Source organism: Boleophthalmus pectinirostris, unplaced genomic scaffold (genome assembly GCF_026225935.1).
Source record: "Boleophthalmus pectinirostris isolate CB_2022bp ecotype Guang Dong unplaced genomic scaffold, ASM2622593v1 HiC_scaffold_22, whole genome shotgun sequence".
Classification (NCBI taxonomy): Eukaryota; Metazoa; Chordata; class Actinopteri; order Gobiiformes; family Gobiidae; genus Boleophthalmus; species Boleophthalmus pectinirostris.
In genome coordinates, this window is record NW_026571190.1 from 37670307 (window position 1) to 37685045 (window position 14739).

General features: G+C 40.1%; 1 protein-coding gene across 2 annotated transcripts in view; it reads right to left on the reverse strand.

Moving 5' to 3' along the window:
• The window catches only part of prmt9 (protein arginine methyltransferase 9), a 32712-nt gene continuing 17973 nt past the window's right edge, over positions 1–14739 (reverse strand). For both annotated transcript variants that reach the window (XM_055158164.1, XM_055158165.1), the window contains 4 exons: positions 11804–12455; positions 10668–10821; positions 2244–2366; positions 1–1002 (listed from right to left, as the gene is read on the reverse strand). In XM_055158164.1, coding sequence (XP_055014139.1) covers positions 766–1002; positions 2244–2366; positions 10668–10821; positions 11804–12455 — 1166 coding nt within the window. In that variant the 3' untranslated portion in view covers positions 1–765. The remainder of the gene's footprint in view (positions 1003–2243; positions 2367–10667; positions 10822–11803; positions 12456–14739) is intronic.

Consider the following 14739-nt stretch of genomic DNA (forward strand, 5'->3'; position numbering starts at 1 on the left):
TTATAATCCAGAGCGACCTAATAGCTCGAAAAATATGGTACATATAATTCAGAAATCTCTTGGTGAGCTACATGGAAGGGATGGAGAGCTACAGGTTGGAGACTCCTGCGCTAAATGAACATGAAAAATGTGTCTGTTTGTGGCCAATCCTCTTGAAAAAGCCTGATCTGGTCACATGTCAGAAGCTCAGAGAGACCGCTCGGAGTATCAGGTACCACAGGGGGGCGCCAGTAAAACCGTCACTGTGTCCTTAGGCAAGACACCTCACCCGCATTGCCTAGTGTGAATGTGAGAGTGTGCAAGTGTTGGTGATGGATAAACAGATTGGCAGCCTCACTTCTGTCAGTCTGCCCCAGGGCAACCGTGGCTACATTAGTATTTTACCAGCACAGAGTGTGGAGTGAACGAATAATGCACCAGATTCAGATTGTAAAGCGACTTTGAGTGTCTGGAAAAGCGCTATATAACACTAATTATTATTATTTTCACTGCGTTTGAGGTAAAATTATTATTGGTAATTGGTCATGGTCACATTTTTTACATAAAACCTCATCATATATTAATAGGTTAGAGCTAAATTTTGAGGGTCAGTGGGTCGTAACAAAACCAGGCTGTTACAGAAATACCTCCAGCGTGAAGTATGAACAGTAATTATCGTGACACGCCTGATTCTGAGATACCGTAATTCATCTCAAACGTCAGCATGTGTCTGGTCTATTTTATTATTTTATTGACCTTTCTTTGAGCAGGATAGTCCCTCTGAGTCTAGTCCATAGGCTGGGGCTGGTCCCTCTGAGCAGAGATGGTGATGGTGCTCTTGTGCAGGTTGACCGTGAGGCAGATCCATTCTCCGGCCCGGACCTCCAGAGGCTCCTGCAGCACCGCGGCGGCCTGTTTCCAGTGGGAGTGCTGGCTCAGGGTGCTCACGCAGATCTCCTCAAACAAGAAGATGTGGTACCAGAAGGGAATGGCCGTCACTCTACCGGCGCTCGTGGCTTTGACCTGAGAAATATGAGAGGAACTGTTTAGAATGCAGTACTTGAAAATCATGAAATACAGGTTAATTATACCGTATTTTTCACACTTTTTTTCATGGTTTGGGTGTTCCTTGCAACTTATACTCCAGTGCGACTTATATATTAAAATTTTCACACTGACAGCCGCGAGAGGCTCTAGTTTTTTGTGTCAGTATCTACTAGTCCTATTGCTCCTGTTCCATTGTCACTTGGCTCTGCTGCACTTGTCTCCTGTAGAAAAAGCCTCTGTCCTGCTGCAAGTAGTGAAATATGTAGCCGAAAACAGTAATTGAGCAGCAGAAAGAAAGTTTGGAGTGAGCAAGAAACTTGTGAGGGACTGGGGGAAAGCGGGGATGGAGAACACAGCTTCACGGCAACCGGGAGGAAGCACCGTGCAACTTTCCTGGAAGTCACTGGATGGATGGACAAAGTCTGGACTTCAGTGACACTGAAACCATCCTGTCGAGATTCAGAAAGGCCCGAATAATTCTAACTGGAACTGATGCTGAGTCTGACGCATATATACGGTCTATGGTCTGACGACAGCTACGCAGAAGAGGAAGCGGCGCTCTGTTTACCTCCGGAGTAGCTCAGAAGTGACACTGAGAATGAAGAATTCAGTGGATTTAATGATTTGGAGTGAGCTTGAGAGTTGGGTAAACTTAAGTTATTTTCTTTATGCTATAGTTATCTGAAGAACTGTTAATATGTTACGTTAACATATTAACACATATTCAGTCTGTTGTTCTCTCTTCTATTGTTATTACTATAACTTGCCTTTCAAGATAAAATGTTGGTTCCTGGTCTCTGATTTTATCAAATAAATTTCCCCCAAAAAGTGCGACTTACATATGTTATTTTCTTCTTCATTACGCATTTTTTGGCTGGTGTGGCTTATACTCCTGAGCGACTTATCGTCCAGAAAGTACTGTAATAGAGTAGTATTATTTTAATAAAGGTCCCATGTTGCTCTATTGTATGAAAACATACCTGGAGTTGTATTTTGTTTCATTCATATATGTTTAACATAAAAAAAAATCTTAAAAACATACTCCAGGTATGTTTTTTAGGAGTTAACAACATTCTACCATGGCTTAAAGATCACAAGAGTCCGTTTCATGTACTGTAGGACCTTTAAACAGTCCTCAGCCCTTGTTCTTCTGTTTTCAAAGCTGGAGTCAATGCAGGTTTTTGAGGAATACTAATGATGCTTCCTGACACATTTACCTTGACTTGTCTGGTGGTGTAGTTTGCGTTGGTGTCCATCAGGTCCAGAACAAACAGCTCCACAGACTCACTCAGACGTTTGCACTCCAGCGTGGAGAAGTCCAAGAACACGTGCACTGGTACCTGAGGAAAGAGAGAGAGAGAGAGGAATCTGAATCAATGAGTAGTGCAAATACCATACAAGTGTTAATACAAGCATACAAAACAAGTCAACAAACAGAACACCACAGTGATGTAAATGTGTTTTACGGGAATTTCAAATGTTTCTTGAGGACTTTGGATGATCTCGGTTTTAGTTCAAGAATGTGATCACTACAAGAAAAAGTTTCAAATAATTTAAGTTGAAGATGATAATAGTGTGACAATTCAAAACTATACATTACACCGCCTGACAAGCATTTAAGAAAACAAAAGATGGCACAAGTGTTAATACTTTTTTTTGTTTAATGCTCATTTTTGCCTCCAGTCAGTAATTTTCAAGACGCCATTTCGCCAACCAATTCCCGTTTTTACCGCCACTAGTACACGCCCACTGTTCTGTACATATTTTATTCTCCAATTTTATTTTCTTATTCTGAGATACGTGTAGGATTTGGCAGCGTTTGGTACAAATGAAAAATAAAATATACATATAGCATGATCTGCAGACATCCATAGGAGGATCCGACAGCTGCACGTCTCCTTGTTGTGATGATGTTTAAGGTGATGTCAGCTCCCATTGGGCACCATACATTTTTTAACTTAGAATCAGCTGACTTGTTGTTGTTGTTATTGTTTTTTTAAAGTCCTTAAAGGTGCATTGTGTAACTTTTCTAGTCCAATGAGGTTCATTTGGTCTTCCGATGAGTTATGTTATTAGGTTCTTTTTTCATTCCAAGAGTTTGTTTTCATACCTGACAGTTTCAACTGCTCCATGCGCTCTTCCTCAGAGTCACGTGATGTTGCTGTGACATGTCGCTCAGCTGATTTAAACAGGTTGGAGGCAGAACAACAACACCATCTGCAGTCCAGTTTCCTCAGGACAGTATCCCTTTTACTCTCACAGACCTGGGATACTGTCCTGAGGAAGCTGGACTGCAGATGGCGCTGTCGTCCTGCCTCCACTAGCTGGAGGAAAGTGCCAAAACCTGTTTAAAGATCACTAGTGATCAGTCAAACCTGTCAGGTATGAAAACAAACTCTTGGTCTGTGTAACGTTTCTGGTGGTGGGTCTGTCAAACACTTTTCTCCATGGAGATGTTATTGCTCTGTCGAGAATGTTTCACAATATGACATTAACTCTTCTCCCCCCCCTTATTCAACTCATTTAGCTTATTCAACTTATTTTATTTATTCAACTCATTTAACTTATTCAACTCATTTAGCTTATTCAACTATTTATTATATAATAATATATATATATAATAATAACTTATTATAAATATGATAATATAATAATAAAACTCTTCCCCGTCAGTGTGTGTCCAGTATTTGTCATCTTGGTTATTTTCTCGAGTGCAGAGCTCCACATAAGCGTTTTTTCTGTAGCGATTCTGTTATACATCGCATCTTGGAAAAAAAGACTGAAATATTTTAAAGGACTGGCCTGGGCAACATCCAGATTTCAGGGCAATTTTGGTTCATAATCGAGTATAAAGCTCAGATAGTTTGTTGGGACATCGCAGGACTCCACACAGACGCATCAGCGGCATTCTCACCTTCTCCCCGAAAGTCCGTCGCTATCGCTGTTTTCCACTTTATAATCAACTTCAACATCATCACTTTGAAATCTATAAAAGTCACTTTCTCTAAACTTATCCATAAAATACGTCCGCTCCTCATTATTTCTAAAACTGTGCGCCGCAGCGCCGCGATCTTTCCATTGCACGTGTTTCGTGTTGTGTTTTTTCCGGAAGCTACCATCGTCACTATTTCGATTAACTTCGGAAAAAATCGGCGAAAACATATCCTTGAATCCTATTGGTCAGTCTAGTGTGGGTTGTAGTGGCCCCCACCGATCACAGTCTCTGTTTAAATGTAAAAAACCGAGCCATTTCTAAAGGTCGTCAAATCTCGTCTTTAGTGATACGGCGGAGGTGTCAAAAGTCGTCATTAAGGGTTCAGGGGGGGTCGTCAAATGTCGTCTTCATGGGGGAAAGAGTTAAACCTTAAATCAAGACCAAATTACAGGTCAGAATGATGTACCCCCAACCAAAAAGTTACATAGTGCACCTTTAAGTCCTTTAAAACGTCCAAATTATAGCATCACGATCCACCGGTGTCGTAGATTAGACACAAGAACAATAGGTCTGATGTAATGTTCTTAGAGTCTCTGAGCCCAAACGCTTCAGGACAGAGTTGTACCAGAGTCCCAGCCCTCCTCTGAGGCCTTCAAAGAACATCTGTTAAAATAACGATCCTACAGCTTTAATCTTCCTGAATTCGGGGAAGGAACAAAACTACAAATAAAGACACCAAATAAAGACAAAAAATTCAAAGAGATTCCATTGCTTCATTTTTTCCCCAAATAACTTCCTGCCCAGCTTCAAAAGAAATCTCAGAATCTGAAAGCGTTCCAAATTCAACATGACGATGACAAAAAGCTCGTAAAAAAGCAGGTTTATGATCTTATTTTGGTAACGAGGCATACCTACAATAATGTGTAGATGTTTATTAACCATTAATTAATAGTTGTTTTTTTTTAAATACCCATTAAAATGTGCACTATGTAACTTTTTGGGTGCTTGTTTCTATGGATATGTCATTGCTCTGCTTGAAATGTTCCACAGTGTGACTTTTTAAACAGCTCTACTTTACATTTATTCAATTATAGGTGGTTTTATCGCTCAAAAAAAAAAAAAAAAAAAACTAGAAAAATGGACATTCTGACTGTGAGCGGAGTCGCCTCTCCACAGATCTGACCTGTAACTTGGTCTGGTTTGGTCTCCATGAAGATAGAAAAGTTTAATGCCAAACAAAACGATAACATCTCCATGGAGAAAAGCATTTGACGGACCCTCCACCAGAAAAGTGACATAATGAAGCTTTAACAAGTGAAGCGTTAATTAGCAAAAACAAAAAAAGCGCGATTTTAAAAAGTGGTCTCTTTTTTTTTTACAGTTTACAGTTTACTCTTTATTACCTCTGCCAAGGAGGTTATGTTTTTGCCGGCGTTTGTCTGTTTGTCTGTTTGTTTGTCTGTTTGTTTGTTTGTCTGTTTGTTTGTCTGTTAGCAACATAACTCAAAAAGTTATGGACCGATTTTGATGAAATTTTCAGGATTTGTTGGAAATGTAAAAAGGAAGAACTGATTTCATTTTGGGGGTGATTTATAAATGTCTATTAATCTTGAACTACTCATGTATTAATAATTAAAATATTTAGTACAAGTTTTATTATTATTTGTGCTGCTTTGGCCTGGACCTGAGTGCAGTATTTCGTTTCTGTGTATTTTTACCTCCGCCAAGGAGGTTATGTTTTTGCCGGCGTTTGTCTGTCTGTTTCTCTGTTTGTTTGTTTGTTTGTTTGTTTGTCTGTTAGCAACATAACTCAAAACGTTATGGACCGATTTTGATGAAATTTTCAGGATTTGTTGGAAATGTGAAAAGGAAGAACTGATTTCATTTTGGGGGTGATCCGGAAGAAATCCTGGATTCTGGATCACTTTGAAATTTTAGTTAACATTGTGGTAAATGGGGCCGAAAATTTTGTTTCTCAATATTTCGGTTAATTATTGACCAAACCCCATGAAATTTGACTCAGGGATGGACAATGGGATCCTCTTTCATATTCCAAAGGCTGATCCGGATCTGATCCAGAAGACTGATTTTATCGCAATTTATATAAAAAATGGGGGTAGTCCTTGGCGGAGGTCTGCGCTCTCTGAGTGCTTTTCTAGTTTAGAAATGTTTTCAAAAGCCAAATGTGTTTAGATTAAGAAAAAGAGGTGTGCTTCACTGGGTCATAAAAGAGTAAAAAATAGCAGTACAGATGCTCTACGAGGGTTAAAACAGTTGTCTTTAAACAGAAAGTTATCCTTAATGGAAAACGTAAAAGTGGACAAGGTACAAACCCGAGGCACTACGACTGAATATATTAAAGTCCCTCCAGGAAGGGTAACTTTCTGTTTAAAGACCAAATGTATTTAACTTCTATCCAATTAAAATTCCACTCCTCTGTTATAAAACCCACTGTTTATTATTGTTATTGATAATATCTGTAGAACTAGTTTTAAAATAGTTTTATTGTGATATGAGAGACAGTACAAATAGTAAAAGACATTCTGACTTGATGAGATCGTGAGTGCAAACATCGAGGTTTGAAGGGGTGATGAGACAATAAGAATAGCTTCTGTTCTTTTTATATGGGAGGGGAAGGGTGTGAAAGGTAAGTAATAAAAGAGAACGGGAGGGAAAACAAAACAAAAAAATACATCTAAAGAGGAAAAAATATTCTTATAATTAACGCTAATTCTCTTTTTGACCTCAGATGAACTCTTCAAGTGTTTAATAACAATTTACAAACGTGGTCAAAAAGGGTTATTACCCATTCATAGAACATTCACATATAATATTTAACTAGAAATGTGAAGGAAAGGATTAATTTAGCATCTATAAACTGACCGTTTCAACTGCTCACTGCGGTTACAGGACAGGATTCATTTAGCATCTACAAACAATTTACAAATGTCTATTAATCTTGAACTACTCATGTATTAATAATTAATAATTTTTAGTACAGTTTTTATTATTATTTGTGCTGCTGTTAACCTGGACCTGAGTGCAGTATTTCGTTTCTGTGTATTTTTTATACTGAAATGACAAATTCTGATTCTGATTCAGATAGTAAATGGTTAGTTAAATGTGCATTGTGTAACTTTTCTGGTGGAGTATCTGTCGAATGCTTTTACGTGGAGATGTTCTTGCTTTGTCTGGAATGTTTCACAGTATGGCATTAAACCAGACATGTCAAACTCAGGCCTGGGGGCCAAATTTGGCCCGCAATATAATTATATTTGGCCCACGAGATCATATCAATATATATTAGAGTTGGCCCGCCGGCTACAGATTTATTTATTTAAAATTTTGTTATTATTTTGTTATTATTTTATATTATGCTTGTTCTGGTTTCAGCGTTTAAGGAATTACACATTACATATATCGAAAGAAGAGAAAACTATAACTAAAACTATCAAATTTTTCAATACATATTTAGTCTGGCCCACAACTTAGTCTCAGATTTTAATTTTGGCCTCTGTGAATTTGGATTTGAGTTTGACACCCCTGCATTAAACCTTTCTATCTTCTGGGAACCCAAGCTAGAACAAGCTACAGGTCAGATCTATGGAGAGGCGACCCCGCTCAGTCAAAATACCTGTTTTTGTAGATATTTCTGAGCTATAAAACCACCTAAAATTGAATAAATGTAAGGTAGAGCTGTTTAAAGTCATACCATGGAGCATTACAGGTAGAGCAATGACATATCCATAGAAAGAAGGTTCCATAATGCACCTTTAATGGTTAATAAACATTTAGGTATGCCTTATTATAAAATGTTACATTTATTTTTGCTGTAAGAATAGTTTATAGACTTATATAGAGTTGGATTTTTTACTATAACCACCTCCCACCTCCCATTTCTAACATTTGCACGTAATGGTCAGGATAAAAACGTGAATGATGCAAACTCGCCAACACAGACTGTGGTGTGAGCAGGAGCAGACAGGGCAGGCGCTTGCATCAGGAACATGAGACAGAATACAAGACAGAAAGAGTTCACAGCTGAATCAATGAAGTTATAGGAATATGACAAGATTAGTCGATAGCCAACTTCCAGCTCCAGTTTCTAAAGTTTTGTGTTTAAAGAGGCGGATTTTACTTATGTTGGGGTAATAACTGCAGACACATAACATATTTAGATCACTATGGCTACGTTCAGACTGCAGGGCTTAACGCTCAATTCCGATTTTTTTGTGAAATCCGATGCTTTTGCGAGGTCGTTTACATTTCCAATTAAATGTGACTTGTATGTGACTCCAGTGTGAACATTAAACGGCCCGAAAGTGTCCCGCATGTGCACTGGAGACATGACGACGTCAACTGCAGCGAGCGTCTCTGTGTTTACAGAAGTTGTCCAAACATGGACGCAGCATCGAGCACCTGGAGATTTTAAAGTTCCTCTCGTACCGGAGCCAGAACATGAACAACTTACTTGTTTTAAGGAGGAGATTGAGAAGGAGAAGGACGAGGTTTTTGGTCGTGGTGTTTTGTGGGACAGCGGCAGCGACGTCCGTTGAAAGGAACGTGTGGATGTGGAGACGGAGCCAAGAGTGGTGAGTGGTGATGTGCTTCGCTTCAGTGACACAGAGTTCATTAACAATTTTCGCCTACTTCAGCGCAGAATAGTGACGTTTGTGGCTTGTTGATAACGTGTAGGTGGATGAATGAGCTTTGGCCGTTCAGACTGAAGTCACATGTCAAAAGATCGGATATGTATCGGTTTCAGGAGCACATATCCAAGTGTCCTGGGTCGCATTTGAAAAAATCGGATCTGTGTCGTTCAGACTGTCATTAAAAGATCAGATACAGGAACATAGAAGCCAAAAAATCGGATTTGGGTCACTTCAGGCTGCAGTCTGAACGCAGCATATGTTACCTTTTACAGGTTTGAAATGGCTGTATTCGCCAAAAACAACGTATTAACATGTTTTATGATTTTCACTTTCGTTTTTGATGCTCAGAGTCTCACCTCCTTTTGTTCCCTGTGTTAAGTCACTCCCCCTTCAGAGCACTATCACAACAAAACCAGCGTGCATCCCGCCAATGAAACTATTGCACATCACATCAAGTTTGTCAAGTCGTTGTGCACAGTTTTGTATCATGTTTTTGTATTTTTATGGAGAATTGTCGTGTGGGAGCGTGGGTGACGTAGGCTTGTGGGCGGAGCCTCGTACAGAATCTTATGGTGCGTTTGTTTATCCATCCGACTCGGAGGTCTGAGGACATTGTCTAGTGATACGCACTGACATGCCCCTTTTCCTCGGACAACAGAACCCGGAACTCGGAAGAGCTCAGAGGAGGGTTTCGCACACAATTTTGCTTTTAAGTATGAACTGTTTTCATTGCGTTTGGACGCTTTGATGGTTTAAATGACAATTTCAGTCACTCGTATTCCTGCAATATCTTACTGCGTCTGCATCACTGCCTGTGGGTGCAGTCGTGTCGCCCATCTTTTTAGTCCATTTCCTGCTAACGTGCCAAAATGTTCTACTATCACGTGACACCAATGTTTTCACTTCACTAATAAATAGAATTTTTATACAATTTATACTCATTTATTCTTCCTGGAGGTTGTGTAGTTGATACGGATGTTACAATAACCGAAATATCGTGATATCGTATCATCAAAGTTCTCACAATAATATCGTGCGCCATCACAATATATCGAATTACAAGTCTCTTTGCTTAAATTAAGAGTTATGGTGCAGAAATAGCTAAAAAAAGACAGAACTACATAGACCATGATCCTTTGCTCCATTTCAGTGCAGACTACATGAAGAAATAACAGTTCTAAGCACTTTTAAGTCTTAGTTCTTTGGATTAAGTCTTGTCAAGGAATTTTAAGAGGAAAACGTAGCATATTAACAGTTTTAGCTGTTTAGCCTCCACAAAATATCGCAATAAATATCGTACAGTGAGGTTCATACCGTGACAATATCGTATCGTGAGACTTGGATATCGTTACACCCCTAGTAGTTGAAGCACAGACTTTAAAGCTTCTGGTACTCGGCCAGTGCTAAAGCAACAACAGCTTTCTGTTTAGCGTCCATGTTTTTCTCTGAGTCGGACGCACGAAACATAATAAAGTGGTTGAAGCGTGGACGTGAAGTCATATCTGAGATCAATAAACGAAGGCTGCATTACTACTAACTGTTCATCATCATTCCCTGGTGAAGGCACTACTCTGTCAGAAACTCTAATAGACTTTAATCTGATCTTTGTTTTGAAACAGTCTGACCAGGAAGAGCTGACTTATCTGAACTACAGCAAGTAAGAGTGTCAGACATAAAATTATAGTCACAAGCTGGTTAACAGTCTCACCTTTTTGTTGAAAATCAAACAGCTAAACAGGATCAACGTTTGTACCGATCTCAAGCTCCTAAAAATGTGTTGTTTAAATCCATTTTGTGTTTTTTCCTTGAGTTTCAGACTATTTAAAAACAATTTTGGCAGAGATTGCTAAAGTGTGTAATGTGTGTCCATGGTAACTGTAGAACATTCCACCAAAAACATATATGTAGAACACCCCCAGCAAGACGTCACTGTAAAGTATCAGTAGGCTAAAAGCTCTTCAGACATGTTTTTGATGAGGGAACAACATTATAACGTAGTAGAAAGCTAAAAAGAAAATGATTTTGCTGAAATAAAAGTCAAAGAGAGCACTCACTGTGAACTGGTTGATAAAAGGAGCGATGTTGAATCCCAGGGTGGGCTCTTGTCCCTGGACGGCGCTCTCCAGCAGCAGCGTGTCCGACTCCACCAGCAGACCGTGGACTACGATCCTCTCTGGGAATATCCTGCCTCCCTCCTCCAGCAGACACCTGAAACAGACCCAGATACAAACACACGGTCGGTACACAACTGGAGAAAAACAATGATGTTTGAAGAAAGAATATCGACAGTTTGAAGCCAATGTCTCTAAGATTTGTTTTAACATAATCTGACTAGAAAGACGTGACTTCATTGGAACTACAGCAGGTGCGTTAATTTGTGCGGGTCGACGACCATAAATGGAAAAAAAAAATCCTTACATTCTTCATTCTCATTTAGCTTATTTTGATACGATCATAAACAATAAACTTCTTCTTTATCATTATTATTAGTTTGTACGACCATAATACAGTACAATACAAGAAAAAAATTGGTTAAAAATGATATGAATAATGATATTTAGTATGCATAGTTTGTCATTTATTTTGCTATATGTAAATATTTGTAAAGTTTCGTCATCAGTGTACAGAAGCAACCACATCCTTTGTCATGAAAAGTGGTGGGTTAATATACGTTTTTCTTTTTCTCACTCCTTTTCAAAAAATGTGCTTTTCTGCGGTTCACAATGTATATTTAGTATGTTTATGATTATCGTTTCTCTCTTGGCACAAACTTGAAATAAAAACAAAACAATCAAACATTGAAATCACAGGCTCCTGAAAATGTGCAATTTAAATACATTTTTGTATTTTTTTGACTCTTTTTCAGTTTTAATCGGTACATTGTGTCACATGGTAACATTTCACCATTAGAGATGCATGTAAAACACACCCAGCGTGATGTCATTAAGATCTAAGGATAAGAAGAGACAATTTTGTGACACGAGTTGCTGTATTTACTATTTAGATGTCATTGTAGTACTGCTTTTTTGTTCTAAAGATCTCAAGAAATGTAACTCGTCACCTCTTAACCCGTTTTTTCTCCAATCCAAATCTAAACACACAGAAAAAAAACTCACACTATTCCTTCATATCAAAATTGTGTTTGCAGTTTTAGCCTTATAACAACACCAGCACAGCGCCCTTTGTTTACCTCGCTAATGACGCCTTGTCCATGAGTTTCTGCCTGATCAGCCCGCACGTCTCCACACAGTCCAGCATGATGGCGCTCCAGAGCTTTTCTGTAGACGGTCTCTGGAAAACGCCTTGCTCTTCCTCTGCGCCGTTGAGCCAAAACTCCAAACTCTCTTCTGGGATATTATTGGAGCGGGCCAGCCTCTTGAGCACTTCCTGTTGCTTGCTCTTCTCCACCGAACTGTAAGCTTTCACATGACCCTGACCGGCAGCGATCAGAGAAAGTAAAGAAAAGCCCTCGGAAACATCCAGGACATAAAAAAGTTCACTTGAATTTTGACGTTTATGTTGATTTGCTAACTTTAACTGTGAGAATAGCTTTGTAACTGCGTCCTGGAAGCTTTTGTGGTATTCCTCGTTGTTTAAAAGGGCCATTTCAGCAGACTCTAGCACGCAGAAGGCTTTGTTGTGGTCTGTTTGTAGGCTCGCTAATGCAGTACACAGTTGGGCCTCTGGGTTTTGGTTTGATCCATGGTCTGGGAGGTCCGGAGAGGGTTTGTCCAGGCGGATTTCAGTTCCGTCTCTGAGCACGGCAACGCTGCACAGTCTCAAATAGGCGTCTCTGCAGGACACTTCCACCAGCAGTTTGTCTCCGAGTTTTAGGGCGAAATCTGTCGAAACAAAAAACAGAACAAGGTATTAATGTTATGATTAATTAAAAAGAACAGAGCATTGAATTTGAGCCCAGTTTACTCCTGATTAGGTGTGTCACAATAACAAATTTTGAAGTACATTTAGTGTTGTAGTCAAGACTAATCAAGACCAAGACTAGTCCAAGACCAGAGGCTCCCGAGACCAAGACAAGATCAAGACTTTTGAAAGTTATCTTGGTGTTTTTATTGTAGTTTTCACGTTATCTGTATATCTGTATATGTAACTGTTTGCTTCACATACAAGTCAACAAAAAAGAAGACTTTGGTCAGATGAAGTTATTAAATTATTAAATTAAATTATTAAATTATTAAATAGAATTTAATAAAAAAATCGAGACTGAGACAAGACAGAGACCCTCACCCATCGAGACCAAATCAAGACCTTCTTTGTCATTTTCAACGTTTATTTGTATTTTACTGTTATTTTGGCACATTTATATCTATGTTTTTATAAATCTGTCACTATTTGATCTGATTAATGTTCATTTAAAGCAAACTGTACTGCACTTAAACTTAAACTCGGTGCCCCTTTACCCTCACCAACAGTTTGAGAACCTCTTCTTTAATCCCGCTTCCACTGGCACTTTACAGAAAACAATTTAAAAGTGAATCAAGTGTTGTTTTTTTGAAGTTAATAACATTTACAGTTAAATTTTCTTACTGGTTTTGCAGTGATATTGAGCAGCCACTGAACATTTACTGGCTGTAATGAAATACGATCGTACTTGACAAGTGTCAGACCTCGAGTCCGAGACAAGACCGAGACAAGACCGAGTCCAAGCGCCATCAAGACCGAGACAAGACAGAGACCAAGGGCGATCAAGACCAAGACAAGACCGAGTCCAAGCGCCATCAAGACCGAGACACGACCGAGACCAAGGGCGATCAAGACCAAGACAAGACTGAGTCCAAGCGCCATCAAGACCGAGTCCAAGCGCCATCAAGACCGAGACAAGACAGAGACCAAGGGCGATCAAGACCAAGGCAAGAACGAGACCAAGCTCCATCAAGACCAAGACAAGACTGAGATCAAGCTCCATCAAGACCAAGGCAAGAACGAGACCAAGCGCCATCAAGACCGAGACAAGACTGAGACCAAGCGCCATCAAGACCAAGACAAGACTGAGTCCAAGCGCCATCAAAACCGAGACAAGAAACGAGTCCAAGTGCCATCAAGACTGAGACAAGAACGAGACCAAGCGCCATCAAGACCGAGACAAGAACGAGACCAAGCTCCATCAAGACCAAGACAAGACTGAGTCCAAGCGCCATCAAAACCGAGACAAGAAACGAGTCCAAGTGCCATCAAGACCAAGGCAAGAACGAGACCAAGCTCCATCAAGACCAAGACAAGACTGAGTCCAAGCGCCATCAAAACCGAGACAAGAAACGAGTCCAAGTGCCATCAAGACTGAGACAAGAACGAGACCAAGCGCCATCAAGACCGAGACAAGACTGAGACCAAGCACCACCAAGACCGAGACAAGACCGAGTCCAAATGTTTACTTGAATTCTTGAAATTATGACAGTAATAATTCACACCAAAATCTTGTCAAGGTATTTTAAAAGCTAAAAAGTGTCCCATCTATAGTTACATTAGCCTTCTTCAAAATATCGCAATAAATATCGTATCGTGAGATGCATATCGTGATAATATCGTACCGAGACATTTGGATATAGTTACATCCCTAAAAGTCAGTGACAAAAAATAAGCAAAAGTAAACAGTGTATGAATCCGATGGAGGGAAATCGGGCCCAGTGGAGAAATGAGATGCGCGGGGCGGGTGCAGAGGGGCGGGTGCAGAGGGGAGGGGCGGGTGCAGAGGCAGGGGCGGGCCTGTACTGAAGAGCTCCTACAGGAATAACATCTGTTCCTGTCTCCTCCGTCACAGTCATGGGGGAAAATACATATTAATCTCTTATAAGAATTTCATGAACGCTAAGAGCGCGAGGGAAGATGGCGGCGCAGACGTCACCGCGGTCGGAAGAGGATGTCACAGATGAGAGAGCGAAGGGCGGGGGGTCCCCTGGCGCTGCCCTCGTCAATTACCCGGGCTTTGAAATACTGTTGATCCCTGTCAGAGAGACGAGGGGCCCGCACGCCAACTGGAACATGTCAGCCAGCGTCAGCACCAGTTAGATTCACACCGGCGTCGCGTTTGGAGAAAAGTTAAGACGGCGCAAAGTTTTAAGAGCAAAGAAAAAACTGCATTCTAAAGTGGAGAGAGATACAGAACTTTGA